Genomic DNA, 15,213 nt, shown 5'->3' on the forward strand with positions numbered 1-15,213 from the left:
TCTTGCTGGTTGGTGAGGAACTCCCTTCTGCTTACAGCTATGGCCCTATTTTGCTGTTATTTTCTCACACAGACCTTTCTCATTTTAAAATAGCATCTCTCCCGATACATCTCTGTTTTTCTCTACAAATTAGTCAGCAGAATTCATTTTAGAGACCGGTTTTTAGATTCAAAGTAAATTTGGACAAAATACAGAGAGGCCTGTGTTGCCCTCTCACGGGTAGTTTCTCCTACTGTCATATCTCCTATCACAGAAGAGCATTTATTAAACATTAAACCAGTATTCAGAAATGATTTTCCCAGTGCCTCGTTTACCTGGATCTCAGTCTTGCTGCTTTATGAGATTTAGCAAATATGCAAAGACTGTTTCTCACAATGGTTATGTTGGCTGATAAATCCTCTGAGCCCTACCCATTCATCCCTCCCTCCTAGAATCTTGGGCAAGTACTGATGCTTTTCCCATTTGCACAGTTTTCTCAAATAGCCATTGAAATATATAGTATATATCTTTTCCAGAATTTTCCATAGACACAGATTTTATTCTTCCCTTTCTCCCTCTCCTTCCTCTCCTTCCCCTTCTCTCTCTCCCTCCCTCCCTCTTCCTCCTCTTCCTCCTCTTCTTTTTCCCTCCTCTTCCTCCTCCTCCACTTCCTCCTCCTCCTTAGTAATGTAGTAATAGGCATTTAGGGTTTACACGTGTGTGTGTGCTTTTTTTTTTTTTTTTTTTTTTTGGACAGCTCACATATTTTAATGCTGAGTAAATTCTTACTCTCTAGATTTACCATAGTTTATTTATTCACTTTTCTACTGAATAAATCTTCTTTCTTCCCAGCTTTTTTTCCTCATAGAACTTACCACCATCTGACATCCTCTTCATTGACTTATTAATTTGGGGCGATAACTCCCACCTCCAAGCTCTAACATAAATTACGCAGTAGTACAGCACTCAACCAATCCACAGTAGACAAAAAACAAAACAAAAACGTACATTCAACAAAAGAATAGTAAAAGCATTTTCCAGAATGGACACAAAGAAGTAATTTATTTCTATTTGTATGCCACACCATGATAAATATACTTCCAGTTTTGTAAGTGTGAGAGAGAAATAACCTATTGATGATCTATGGAAGATGATTGGCTTTGACCATAAAATATAGTAAGGACTTCAGATACTTGCTTTGTACAAAATCATGTAATCTCTGTGAGGGCAGAGCCCCATCTGCCTCACTCACATTATATAGTGCTGTAGGTGCCTGAGAATAGTACCTTCCATAGGAGATCCTCCAACGGCATTTGTTAAATGCATGACCAGTGCATCTCAACTTACAGACTTTTCTCTCCTTCTCCTCCTCCTCAACTTCCTCCTCTTCCTCAACTTCCTCCTCTTCCTCAACTTCCTCCTCTTCTTCCTCCTCCTCTTCTTCCTCCTCCTCTTCCTCAACTTCCTCCTCCTTAACTTCCTCCTCCTACTCAACTTCCTCCTCCTCTTCCTCCTCAACTTCTTCCTCTTCCTCCTCAACTTCCTCCTCTTCCACTTCCTCCTCCTCCTCCACTTCCTCCTCCTCTTCCACATTCTCCTTCTCCACATCCTTATCCTTCTCTCCCTCCTTCTCAACCTCCTCCTCCTTCTCCTTTGGCCCTTCATTCTCTCTTCTCTCTCTCTCTCTCTCTCTCTCTCTCTCTCTCTCTCTCTCTCTCTCTCTCTCTCTTTCTCTTTGAGCTGAGGACCGAACCCAGGGCCTTGCACTTGCTAGGCAAGCGCTCTACCACTGAGCTAAATCCCCAACCCCCTTCCTTCTCTTGCTATACACTCTGCTCTGTCCTATACGCTCTACTATATACTTGGAAAATGCCCCATTGCAGTCTCAGAAAGGCTTGTTTCAGACACACACTCACCACCACACTTGGCTAATGTTTTCTTTTTACCAAACTATCTCTCAAGTGTCTTGATAAAACAAAGGTTGTGTATAATCATTTACTTTGGATACAATAACTTCCATACAACCACAATTCAGTAGTGGAGTTTAGTTCAAACTCAACTGTAATTTACTGCCAGGATTTGAAATAATTTAATTTTTCATGTTCTTTATGGATTCTGCAGATAGGTTGGCTAAAGCAATGGAAGAAGGAAAAAATTATAAATGTTTAAAACATTTTATAACTGTATCACACAGAGGGAGGACCTCTAGACACAAAGAGAAATTAGATTAGCAAGCTCCTCATTGGCTGTGGTGTTTGAATGGCAAATGACTATTTCTTGAATAATATCAGAGCAAAACCAAACAAAATTGTCCTCTTTTTAGAAGTGGCAGATGTGGAAACTCTCAGCAAGACATAAAATAAGATGACAGAATTCTTTATTACATGCATCCTCTTGTCCTGAACCAAAAGTTAAAACAAGAGAGCCTCTATCTTGTTCAGGAAGTACAAAAGGATGTGGTCTCTGAAGGAAATATATAACATCTTTTATGGATGGACATAACATTCGACAAGGGAGGAAGTTCTTATAAACTTACCCATCATTGTTAACATCTGATACCACAACAGTATATCCGAAATAAGATGCCATCTGCAATACAATAATAGATTTTGTGTTCAGGAAGCCAAGTTTATAGTCACCTCTTAATTATTCATGAGAAATGACTCTCACTGTGGTACATTTTTGCATTTGAATTCACAGACCCAAGACCTAGTTCCAAGTGTTCAAGTCATTTAGTCTAACCTCTGACATAATGAATAATTCCTTCCATAATAATCCTGACATCTGCTGCTATATCCTCTGAATACATTAGGTCCATTCAGTTGGTGGACAAAACTATTAAGAGGCTCTTTGCTACTTGTAGTCTCTCTGTGACATCTAGTGCTTTAGCATACTCAGTTCAGCCATCTTGAAACCCCACAGAATCAACTCAGATCCACCACATGTGGAGGACATTCAGGGCGTTTTCAGATGCTACACTGTTGCACTCTGAGATTCCACATGGTATCCTCAAAGAACAGATGGCACTCATTAGCACAGTGACAGAAAAGTAAAGTAGGACTTGTGCTATCTAGTTTGGTTTCTGTGTTATTAAATCACAATATGATTTTAATTTTAGGGAGATCCACAACTCATCAAATTACAGTGAGATCATATTTAATAAGACTTCTGAGTCTTTTCAGTGAGTGTAAATACTATACAATAATCTCCCACAGTTTTCCCTCAGAACTGTTTTAAAATAGGTCCATAATTTGTTTCAGTTTGGGTCATCATTTTGTCTTAACCATGTTGTTCTCTCTTTCCCTCCCTCCCTCCCTCCCTCCCTCCCTCCCTCCCTCCCTCCCCCCTCTCTCTCTGTGTGTTTACATGTTCACAGGTATGTACAGACACATGCATGTGTACATGTGTATGAGGCCAAAGATCAGCATCTTCCTCACTTTTTCCTTACTATAAATTTTTGAGATGAGACTCTTACTGAATCTGGATTTTACTAATCTTGGATAAATTCAGGAAGTAATTCTTGGCAACATTTTCTTTTCTCTGGCTCCCAAAGCTCTGGGGTTCAGGCATTAACCATTGTACCTGCTCCTCCCCAATAGGTACTGCAAATCAGGTACTCCAGTCTGCATCTCACGCACCTTCCCAAAGACCCTAGCTCCACCTTTGTTTCTTAAGTCTTCAGTTTGACATTTTAGCTGACTTAACCTCCAATCATCCACTGATTCAATCAAAGTATAGTCCAGTAGAAACTGTGTTCCTCGGAAAGCAAACTCCAGTCTATTTTGAGCTCTTTCCAACACTTTCGGAATGTTGGTTTCTTTAGAAAACTCAGATACATTGTAAGAATGTGCTTTCATTTTAACCCTGGGTGTGGGGATATGGAGTCGCTTTGTAGCAATCGACTGTGATTTGCTGGAGACACGGTTTTGCCAGCTGCAGATAGTTTCTGCAATTGTTTGATGCCTGGAATTCTAGAACTTTACAGAGGATGTGTACATGCTAGAGCCCTATAGGTAAGTTGAGTGGTTGTTGGTTATTCAGGCTGGTTGCAGATTATTAGTACTTATGATCAGAGAACAAGAAGAATGAAATTAGATTCAGATTTCTCTCTCTTCTTTCTCACCTATTTAGTGATAGGGGCTGATATTGGGGGTGTGTAATGGATGGGAAAAAGAAGAACCCACAAAGTAGCTAAGATAAGCTACACTCTCCTTCTTGCAATTCCTGAACAATGTATGGGTCAGGGTAGACTCCATTATGACACAAAATCCCTCCGGAGAGCTAGTCAAACCTTCCCAACTCATCTACCTTCTCTGTCACCCCAGCCTCATTTATCCCTACCACGCAACCAAGTACCCGGAGAGGTACGAAATTCCTTGTTGAAAATTTCACAGCAAATGGGTACCTGGGCTCAAACTCAAGTTTTTGCACAAGATATGAAAGGTTCTTTCTGTTCCTTCAAAAATCTTGCTAACTGGTTCTCTGGACATTGTTTTCCTGGAGGGCAGGATTACTTTCATTGCTTGAAAAAAAAAGTGAAAAATTTCACCAGGTCAAAATACCATAGTGAGAGACTATCAAAACCAATAAGGGCTAGGGGTTAGCTCAGGGTAGAGCACATAGCTAATGTGTGCAAGGGCCTGCATTTCATCCTCAGCACCACAAATGGGGGGAGGGGACTTAATGAAGGTTGTTAGTGTCAGCTTCATGGTGTGCACTTGATTTTACACATGAGTGTGGCAAAAAGAAAACCCTTAAAACCAGAGAGTTCTAGACTAGCACTCACAGGAGGTGCTACACATTTACCCTCAATTCTGAACTATTCCTTGCTCGCTTGTAGGTGTGGCAGCCTTCAGGAGCCTCCGACTTGTCCAGCTAGTTCCGGTGTGAAAACCTATACTTCCTCTGCCACTGGCTTTGTGTTACACACTTCTGCTGGGAGGCTGTCAGCCTTTGCATGACCTCCCCCATATTATATACTTCTGCTGTATTTTCTTCGAATCATTGATCGCCATCTGAAGTAGAATTAACTGTCTCATTCTGCTTCTTCCACACACAGCAGCTTGTGGGCTGGGATTGATTAAGTATGCCATTGTACCCAGTGTTCATTACTTCCTGAACAAAGGGATCAATGCATGATATGAACATTGGTTGTTTTGTATTTAAATGTCTGTCCCTTAGGCTGAGTATAACAGTGCAAATCTGTAATCTCAGTACCGGGGAGAGTGAGGCAGGAAGACTGTCATGAGTTCAAGACCAACCTGGACTACACAGTGAGTTCCAGGAGAGTTTGACTGAGACTGTATCAAGATAACAACAACGGAAAAGTCTTTACCTGCTCACCAGTAAAATTCTGAATGAAGGTCATATCTGTGGAGTTAATGATGGAGACCTGAAATTGCAGAAGTGAGAGACAATGTATCATTCAACAGAATCAGACAATGTTAAATGATAGCAATTTAAAATCGTTTAAAAGTCTTACAACATATAATAGTTGGTTAGCCCCCAAGCATGATCTTAGAAAGAGGCAGTTAAACGTTTTAAACAAAGAACATGCTGATGACCCTAGAAGGGGAATAATTAAATCCAAAGATACGGAGAGCAGTTGGCATGTTGGCCAGTTATTTTGTCTGATCATGATTGTTGTTATAAACAGAACTGTGTGCTTATGCTATTGGGAGGCTGATAAATGGCTTATTGGAAAATAAGCTTTTTAAATCCTATCCATGTAGAAAAAAGTCTCCTTTAACTCTCTTTAGCCAAATACAAACCTGAAATTGTATACATTGTCTAGATTATATTTTATTTTGCTTTACTTTTTCAGACAGGGATTCATACATCTTAAGTTGACCTGGAACTTCCTGTGTAGTATGGGTTGACTTCACACTCTGGATTCTTCTGAACTCCAGCCTCTTGAGTGGTAGGAAAGTATCAACATCATGCACATCTTAAATACGCATGTGGCTACATGGATATGCTCGTGAGGGTGCAGTTGGACATGTGTCCATGCTCATATGGAAGCCAGAGGTCAACATCACCTGTCATTCCTCAGGAAACCTCTACCTACTTCTTTTTTCTTTTCTTTTCTTTTCTTTTCTTTTCTTTTCTTTTCTTTCTTTTGGAGCTGAGGACCGAACCTAGGGCCTTGCGCTTGCTAGGCAAGCACTCTACCACTGAGCTAAATCCCCAACCCCCCTCTACCTACTTCTTTAAGACCAGGTCTTTCTTTGGCTGGAGGCTTGCCAGTTGAGCTAAGCAGACTAGGCAGCAAGTTTTAGGGGTCAATCTGTCTCTCCCTCCTTAATATTGGGAACCCCATGTCTGACTTTTTCCACACAAAGTCTGAGAGCCAAATTTATGTTCTTGTACTTGCACAGTAAGCACTTAACTGACTGAGCTCTCTCCCTCCCCCTGTAAGCCCTTTCGTGTCATCTCTTTGTGAATGTCTTTTTTTAACTTAGTAACGAGTTATAGTGGGTTTAAATAGTATCTGCCTTAACCTGACATTTTGGAATGAGAACTTGTTGTAAAGTACCTTAGCAGAGAAATGAATCAGGGGCCTGGAGATAAGCTTATCTTTTAGGTATCCTCTAAATCCAGTGGCATGTGCCTTTGGGAAGGAGGAAATACAAGTCTTGATAGAACTTTGAATGTGTGTTTAATAATTAAGACTTTGCAAAAGCGATTTGCTAACCTCACAGTTTCGATTCCCATGGACTCCCAGAAGCCATGCCATTAACAGGCTTGCATTTGTTCTCTTTCGGGTTGAGTAGGAAAACAGCCCACTACCGTAGCAGGAAATAATTAGTAAAGGACATTTAAAATGGCCTAAAGTTACATGGGAGACATAGAGCACAGTGCACATAGAACATAGAACAGTGATGTCTAGAATGTATCTTGATACTCACATATCCAAAGTTCTGTGCTCCTCTTGGAATTCCAGCAACCAATTCTAGGGATAAGAAGATTCATTTAGATGGAGGCAACGTGTGCGTGTGTGTGTGTGTGTGTGTGTGTGTGTGTGTGTGTGTGTGCTCATGTGCTTGGAGTACGTGTTTTTTCGTCAGGAGACGTTCACCTTGGACTTTTGAGGCAGTCTCACTGGGATTTAGTGCTTATGAAATTATCTCAGCTCTCTTGGTTGGCCAGTGAGCCACAAAGATCTGCCTGCTTCTGCCTTCCCAGCCCTGGAATTACAAGTGCATGCCACCACAGTGTCTATTTAAGATAGGTCCTGAGGATAGAACTCAGGTCCTCACACTTCCATGAGTTGTACTTTACCAACTGAGCCATCTCTTCAGTTTCCAGTATATTTAAAGTTATTTAGCAACCAAGAGCTAAAGATGATGGTGCCTTGTAAAAGAATAACGCAGAGGGTAAGGATGGCGCCTTGCAAACGGCGATGCAGAGGTTAAAGATGGCGCCTTGAAAATGGCGATGCAGAGGTTAAAGATGGCTCCTTGAAAATGGCGATGCAGAGGTTAAAGATGGCACCTTGTAAAAGGCGATGCAGAGTGTTACAAGCTGGAAATCAGGGTTTGCAGTTGCATTCTGCCTGATGATTCTTTGCAGATGATAGAAAACGAACAAGCAAAAGTCACACTCTGAGCTGTTGCAATTTGCATACTAGACAGCATCACCTCTGCCCTTGGAGCATCCTCCTGTCTTTGCAGGTCTGCATGTGATTTAAAGATAAACCTTTCACTGATGCTTCGCTAACATCTGCTCTGGACACATCTTTTATACCACCACAAAGGTACTCCTTGGAGGTTCAGTTATGAGGGTCATCTGTGGACCAATCAGCACAGGCCAAGGTTTCCATATTAAGAATCCACATCTAGAGTTCATAAAATTATTTTTCTCCTCCTCATTCTTTTTTGTCTTGTCTTGTCTTGTCTTGTTTGTATTTATTTATTTATTTATTTATTTATTTATTTATTTATTTATTTATTTATGTGTGTATCCTTTTCCACTTAGTTTTTGATCTTACTGATCTCAGAGCTTACCATTCAACTTAGACTTTAGCTATTGAGCCTCAAGGAGTCCTATTTCTGCCTCCAGGTCCTTGCTGCTGCACCACGGTTTTACATAGGTGCTGAGGACCAGAACTCAGGTCTTTACTCTTGTGTAGTAGTAGGTTTTTGCTCACTGAATCATCTCTAGGTCCTCACATTCTCTTTCACACAGCTCCCAACGTGTACTATTAATAATGAACATGGGTGGCCATATTTTCTCGATGTTCTAATGAACTGTTTGACAGTGCCTATATTTTACAAATCCTCAACTCATACAAAGTCTGAATGCCTATTCTAGATATTTTTGAAGTCCAGTGAAAGTTTCTGGTATGCCTGCACGCTGTCATGTTACCCCTGGTGATAATGGATTAAACCTCTGAACTGTAAGCCAGCCTCCATGAAGTATTTTCCTTTTAAGAGTTGCTGTGGTCATGGTATCTCTTCACAGCAATAGAACCCTAAACGACAGCAGATGCTTTGTGTTTGTCAGAGTGGATATAGTGCACTCTGAGATTAAGGAAAAATTTGTTTACTTCTGCATTCACAGTACTTAACAGATCCTGGCACAGAGTAGGTACATAAAAAGTCTATAACAAATCAATGAATGGGTGGCAACAACCTTAGAAGAGCAGGAAAATGAGATGGTGCAGGCATTTATAGAAGGATAATGCTAAATAAGGAGTTGAGGACATGGCAGTTAAAAACTGGCCTAAAAAGTTAAGTACTGGACTGGAGAAATGGCTCACTGGTTAAGAGCACTGACTGCCCTTCCAGAGGTTCTGAGTTCAATTCCCAGTAACTCATGGTAGCTCACAACCATCTGTAATAGAATCTGTTGCCCTCTTCTGGTGTGTCCGAAGACAGCTACAGTGTAGTCATATTTATTAAATAAATAATATTAAAAAAATAAGTATGTGGGAAGACAGATTCAGGACTAGAGGTTTAGAAACAGGATAAACAATGAAGAAAACTGTCTATGAGAGTAGTTTATTCTGTTCTTTTGAATTGGGCATGTCTAATGAAGAAAGGGGAACAATGTTGACATGTTGGGGTCACATTAGGTGGAGGAGGACACCTGTGATAGGCAATGCTATAAATTAGAGTGGAAAATCTTGATTTTTCACTCTGACCTATTATGCAAGTGTAGCTATTGTCTAAGCCATTTAATCATCTCTGTGGTTTTCGTTTACAATGAGACTTTCCTCATTTTTAATTGCTTAATTAGATTTTTGTAGGGATAGGAATTGATTCTTTTTTGGGGGGGTTGGTTAGTTTGTTATTTTTTGTTGTTTGTTTGAGACAGGGTTTCTCTGTGTAGCCTTGGCTACCCAAGAATCCACAATGTAGACCAGGCTGTGAAACTGATTCTTATGAAATTCTTTGAAATAAAATGCTGTGTGAATGTGTATATATTTTCTATAAAATATATTCACATAGATATGCGCATTTCATCTCCATAAATCTTAGTGTAGCAAAAATCAATAATTTATAATAAGACTTATATGTCATTCATCATTCCCTAAGCTTTTAAAATGACTTAAGTTCAAAGATGTCTCTGACCTTGCAGAGAGTCCCCAGTGAATTCTCCAGCAGCAACTGAATATCCTATATTAAAGAGGAAAGAAAAGAACAAATTGCATTTTGTAAGAAATGAATTGTATCTAGAAAAAGTGATAGTGCCATCATGATACAATGTTGTTCAGGAAACTTTACTAACATTTTTAAAAGTTAAAGGTTCTCTGAGAGGAAAAATAACCACACCAGTGTAAACAGTTTCAGACAAATTCCCAAAATTAAAGACCTTCCACACTGATGTTCAATAGACATATGGCCCAAAGAGGTCAGATTTTCAGAGCAGCCTTCAGAGTACCAATTCATAGCTCCTATAGGTGGAGGTGGTGGCTGTTGCATTTTAAAAGCTGCAAACTCTTCACCATGAAGCATGATTTCTAGAAGTCATCTTTTGTGTTCTGGATTTGCTATTGATTATCACGATGAGCTACTCTTAATTCCTTTCAGGATAATGGCTCACGGACGTCATTGAGCTCCAACACAAAGTTCCATCTTCAATGACGAAACATAACCATAATTTAATTTTTCAATGCATAAAGCAATGAAATATCACTTGGACACCCAAGTGTGGGAGACATTAATATTAAAATGATGATGTATGGTTTGCACACGATAGTATTCGAGAACTATCTTGCATTTAAAGAGATTATTCTTCATTGTTGAAACCAGGCGTGTCTGCTGTCATGTTGCCCCATAGCATGAGCCCTGCTGATACAAATGTCTTCTACCAGTGATGCACCATAGGAGAATGTCAAAGAGCCTATACATAGCAGCTAGAATCATATATGTTATGCATGAAAAAGCAAGTTGTGGTAAGAAAGACAATGTAAGGGTCTACTCAAAATAATAAGAAAGAAAGCTTCCAAAAGATGTCAGATAACACCAAATAAATCAGGACAACAACAACAACAACAAAATACTGCACGTACATTTAATTTGCTTGCCTTCTGAGAAACTACCTGTACTGGAGCAATGGTTCTTACCAAGGTAGCTGTCATCATAGGAAGCTGGAGCCACATCTGTCTGCTTTTCTGCTGCCAGTTTTCGAAGAATGTCTTTGAATGAGTAATTTGCAATGATGTCTGCTACACTGACCGTGATCACCTGACCTGCCATGGAACAAATGAATAGACCAACTGAGTGAACGCAAGGGTCAGGCTCTTGCTCAGCCAACCTGGCACCACACCACACACTCTTGAATGCTCTCAAAGACTCGCTCCCTACCTGCCTCCCCCCCCCCCCAGAATGACAGAGGTTAGTTAGAACTGGCTAGAACTTTCCATTCCAGTAGAAGGCCAAGGATGAATGGCAGTGTTTTATCCATTCCTTCTGGACTGTCAATGTTATGTCCCTTCTCTGCCTTCAAGTGATAAAAATAGGAAGAACTAAAGATGGCTGCAAGTGAAATTTATGTTTAAATTTGTAGTCTACATTGGGAATGGTCTTCATTTCATAGACTGCCTACATAGCATTCATGAAGTTCCAGGTTCAATCCAGATCTCAACATGAAACTGAGCAGGGAGCAAGGAGACACGAGCCTCTAATTCCAGTGATTCAGAGTTTGTCTCCAAAACAAACAAAGAACAACAACAAAAGTATAATGTTTCAGTCATAAGGAGCTGTAACATCAAACAGTAACACACACACACACACACACACACACACACACACACACACTTAAAGAAGTTAATGGTATTCCTAAAGGTCACATTGTTTTGCTAGTGGCTACACGACCAAGATTTCCTTTGCGTTCCAGTGAGGGGTTCTATTGCTTTTGCACATATATGTGGAACTTGCTTACTTGACAGATTTTAAAGTTCACAGCCCAGTTGAGGGAAGGATCTAATAAATCTTTGAGTCTTTTTATATTTATTGAAAAACTATTTAGAGAAACCATGGAAATATGACAGTAGGAGGCAGTTATGCCAATGAGATCTAAACTGAGAGAGAGAGAGAGAGAGAGAGAGAGAGAGAGAGAGAGAGAGAGCAAGACCTGCTAGATCAGGTCAATGAGAGAGAAAGAGATGCTCTATGAAGAAAATCTGTAGAATTTGACAGTTTTCTCTGACTTTTAGCTAAGTGTTCCCCCTCCCTTTCTCCCAAGTCCTGACTGTTGCTAGTTCCCATTAGCTGGGTTTATGGAGATGTTGAGCCTCTGTAAGATTTTAAATTCTGCATCAGGTAAATTTTTCTTTGTGCTTAAATGATTATTAATCTCTTAAGATATTTTTCTACTTTAAATGAAGGAATTAATTACAAGATTAGAAGAAAATACTTATATACATAAAAATAATGTTGAGTGTACATTTATCTCTGGCATGAGACATATTTTTTCAGTTTGTGAACTAATTTTAAGAGAAGGAAATATTATTATTTAATGTCTTTAGTTACCTATGTCAGTAAACTTCAATAGGAATTTCATTTACAAATCAGTCATATATCCATCTTTCTGGATCTTTCCCAATGGCTTTTTAAAAAGAAATATTTATATATGCATATTGGGGTAGTACTGCATATCCATGTATGCATGTATGCCCCATGAATGGAGACTGGGTCAGGTGACTTGCTAGATCAGTTCAATGAAAGACCCTAACTCAAGGGACTAAGCCAGCAAGTGTTAGCATAGCCCCAACAGGCCTCTGTTCTCAGACCCAACAAGTCTGTGTGCTCAGTACAGTGTCTTCTGCATCTCATACAAAGGCTCATATAACTTCAATAAGTTCTTGGTAGAGGCATGAGTAGAAGACAAAAGAATGCTTTAGACACACCCTTTGCACAACAAAGTGCAAATCACCACAATGCTTCAGCCAAGAAAGTGTGAGCTATGGGATGGGGGGAGCAGGAGGTAAGGGAGGTTAGTGCTGTGTCTGCTTGTCTGTGTTAGTAACAACAAACCCGTCTTTCCTCTTATATGGAACATACCTTGCCAGTAAAAGCTTCCAGGTCCTCCCACTATAAGGTCTCCATTCTGCAAAACAGAAGCATCAAGGGAACATGTTGACAAGAAGCCAATTGTTTTAAAGGCTGCTGAGTCACTGCTAACGAGCCTTGCTCCAACAACTGGTTTCTCGTAAAACTACACTTCCTTAAGGAGGTCCTTATATCAGAGGCCTGAAGGTCGTTTTCTTTCCTTTTTATTCCCTTCTAGTTACTCAGTGTGTTATGTTAAACAATTTTAATTTGACTCTAGCACTTTGACCTGGCTCCCTTGAGAACATATAAATTCAGGGTAAGGGCTGACCTGGTCCCTTAAGAACATATAAATTCAAGGTAGGGGGCATGCTGAAACTGAGTAAGGCACCAAGTTTGCAGCTTAACAGGCATGATCCTTTGAAAATCTTGGCAACAAAAAAAAAAAAAAGTTCACTTCAATTATTTTCAAGGCAACAATAGTGTCGCCTTTAAAAATATATCTATTGCCAGCCAAATGGCTCAGTGGGTAAAGGCGTTTGCCATCATGCCTAACAAGCTGAATTTGATTCTTGCAACTCAAGAGGTAGGAGAGAACTGAGTCCCCAAAGCTGTCTTCTCAGCCTCCCCACACTATAAAAGACACTTCTCTCCAATGAGCAAATAAAGAGGTAGAAAATCATTTTTTAAAAAAATGTAATCCTTCTCTTTCAAAAAGGAAAGCAAAAATTCTAGCTTAGCGAATGCAAGCAGCCCTAGTCTCTGGCTTCAACCAGTAACTTGCAGGGAAAATATCAACGTAAGCGATCTAGTGAACTGCAGTGAACCAATAGTAAAACAGAACACAGGCTTAAAAAATTTCCCCACACTAATTTCAAAGGCATAGAAGAATCCTTTCCCCTCATAAGTGTGTTAATGCTCTTTGTTTTCTGGGGGGCCATATACATTAGAATATGAAAATTAGATCAAAGCCACCAATTAGGGCTGAGCGATAAGGGGAGATATAGTGACAGACTCTTGTGATCCTTATGAATGACCTTTTGCGATTTGTATTCGAGAACGGTTAATGCTGGGTGGGAAGGAGTGTCACAATCTCCTGTGTTTCTCCATGCTATTACTGTGTGCATACATTTAAATAGAAATAGTGAACAGGCAAACAAAAACAAAAAAAATCTCAAAGAATAGTTGCCAGACATGTATGATCCCAAAGCTTCTCTGGTTATTGTTGTTTAGGGATTGGGGATTGGGATGAAAGACAGAGGGTAAAACAGTGGCAACCATGACACAAAAACTCGTCCCATACCAGATGCTGAGACCATAAGACTCACCTTATAGAAGTCTGGACTGAAGCCATAGACTCACCTTATAGAAGTCTAGACTAAAGCCATAAGACTCATCTTATAGAAGTCTAGACTAAAGCTGTAAGACTCACCTTATAGAAGTCTGGACTAAAGCCATAAGACTCACCTTATAGAAGTCTGGACTAAAGCCATAAGACTCACCTTATAGAAGTCTAGACTAAAGCCATAAGACTCACCTTATAGAAGTCTAGACTAAAGCTGTAAGACTCACCTTATAGAAGTCTAGACTAAAGCCATAGACTCACCTTATAGAAGTCTAGACTAAAGCCATAAGACTCACCTTGTAGAAGTCTAGACTGAAGCCATAAGACTCATCTTATAGAAGTCTAGACTGAAGCCATAGACTCACCTTATAGAAGTCTAGACTAAAGCTGTAAGACTCACCTTATAGAAGTTTAGACTAAAGCCATAAGACTCACCTTATAGAAGTCTAGACTAAAGCTGTAAGACTCACCTTATAGAAGTCTGGACTGAAGCCATAAGACTCACCTTATAGAAGTCTAGACTGAAGCCATAAGACTCACCTTATAGAAGTCTAGACTAAAGCCATAAGACTCACCTTATAGAAGTTTAGACTAAAGCTGTAAGACTCACCTTATAGAAGTCTAGACTAAAGCCATAAGACTCACCTTATAGAAGTCTAGACTGAAGCTGTAAGACTCACCTTATAGAAGTCTAGACTAAAGCCATAAGACTCACCTATAGAAGTCTGGACTAAAGCCATAAGACTCACCTTATAGAAGTCTGGACTAAAGCCATAAGACTCACCTTATAGAAGTCTAGACTGAAGCCATAAGACTCACCTTATAGAAGTCTAGACTGAAGCCATAGACTCACCTTATAGAAGTCTAGACTGAAGCCGGCTTGGCAGTAACCTTGGCCTTCAGGATCAACGTTGCCTGGAAAGATCAAAGCATATACTTGCTATGCCATTTCTGAGAAATATTTTAATAAGCAATACAGGTGACTATTCCATTGTCTCCCCATATAACACCGAATTAAACAGAGCAATTGGTGTTTTATTTTCTAAAACGAATCCCAGGCAACATTGAGTACAGTTTCGTATAGCTTCAGATCCCGAATACCGCATAGATGACCTTTCGAAGTTTATGATATTAGGTGTATTGAACACAGACTACACAAGCCATTCTCCAGTTGGGGAACACAGCAAAGGATGGGTTTATGTTGGGGTGTATACTCCTATTCAACCCCCAAGATAAAAACCTCCATTTTCTGATGATGTCCCCAAATGCTCACGTGACAGCAGTGTCTACTCTGCCATTTCTACAGTGACAACTTGAAAGGATAACCCAGTGCATGCTTTCTGCAGACAAGACTGGTAAAGACCTCTTTTTCAGTTTTCATGTAGCCCAGGT

The 15,213-nt window shown here is 39.9% G+C and overlaps 1 protein-coding gene across 1 annotated transcript in view; it reads right to left on the reverse strand.

The window, feature by feature from the left end:
- The window catches only part of Itga8 (integrin subunit alpha 8), a 197,495-nt gene that overhangs the window by 142,491 nt on the left and 39,791 nt on the right, over positions 1-15,213 (reverse strand). The window contains 7 exon segments of the mRNA NM_001173972.1: positions 2,516-2,568; positions 5,315-5,371; positions 6,888-6,931; positions 9,555-9,599; positions 10,550-10,675; positions 12,489-12,534; positions 14,675-14,736. Of these exon segments, the coding sequence (NP_001167443.1) occupies positions 2,516-2,568; positions 5,315-5,371; positions 6,888-6,931; positions 9,555-9,599; positions 10,550-10,675; positions 12,489-12,534; positions 14,675-14,736 (433 nt within the window).

This window comes from Rattus norvegicus, chromosome 17 (genome assembly GCF_036323735.1).
Source record: "Rattus norvegicus strain BN/NHsdMcwi chromosome 17, GRCr8, whole genome shotgun sequence".
NCBI classification, from domain to species: domain Eukaryota; kingdom Metazoa; phylum Chordata; class Mammalia; order Rodentia; family Muridae; genus Rattus; species Rattus norvegicus.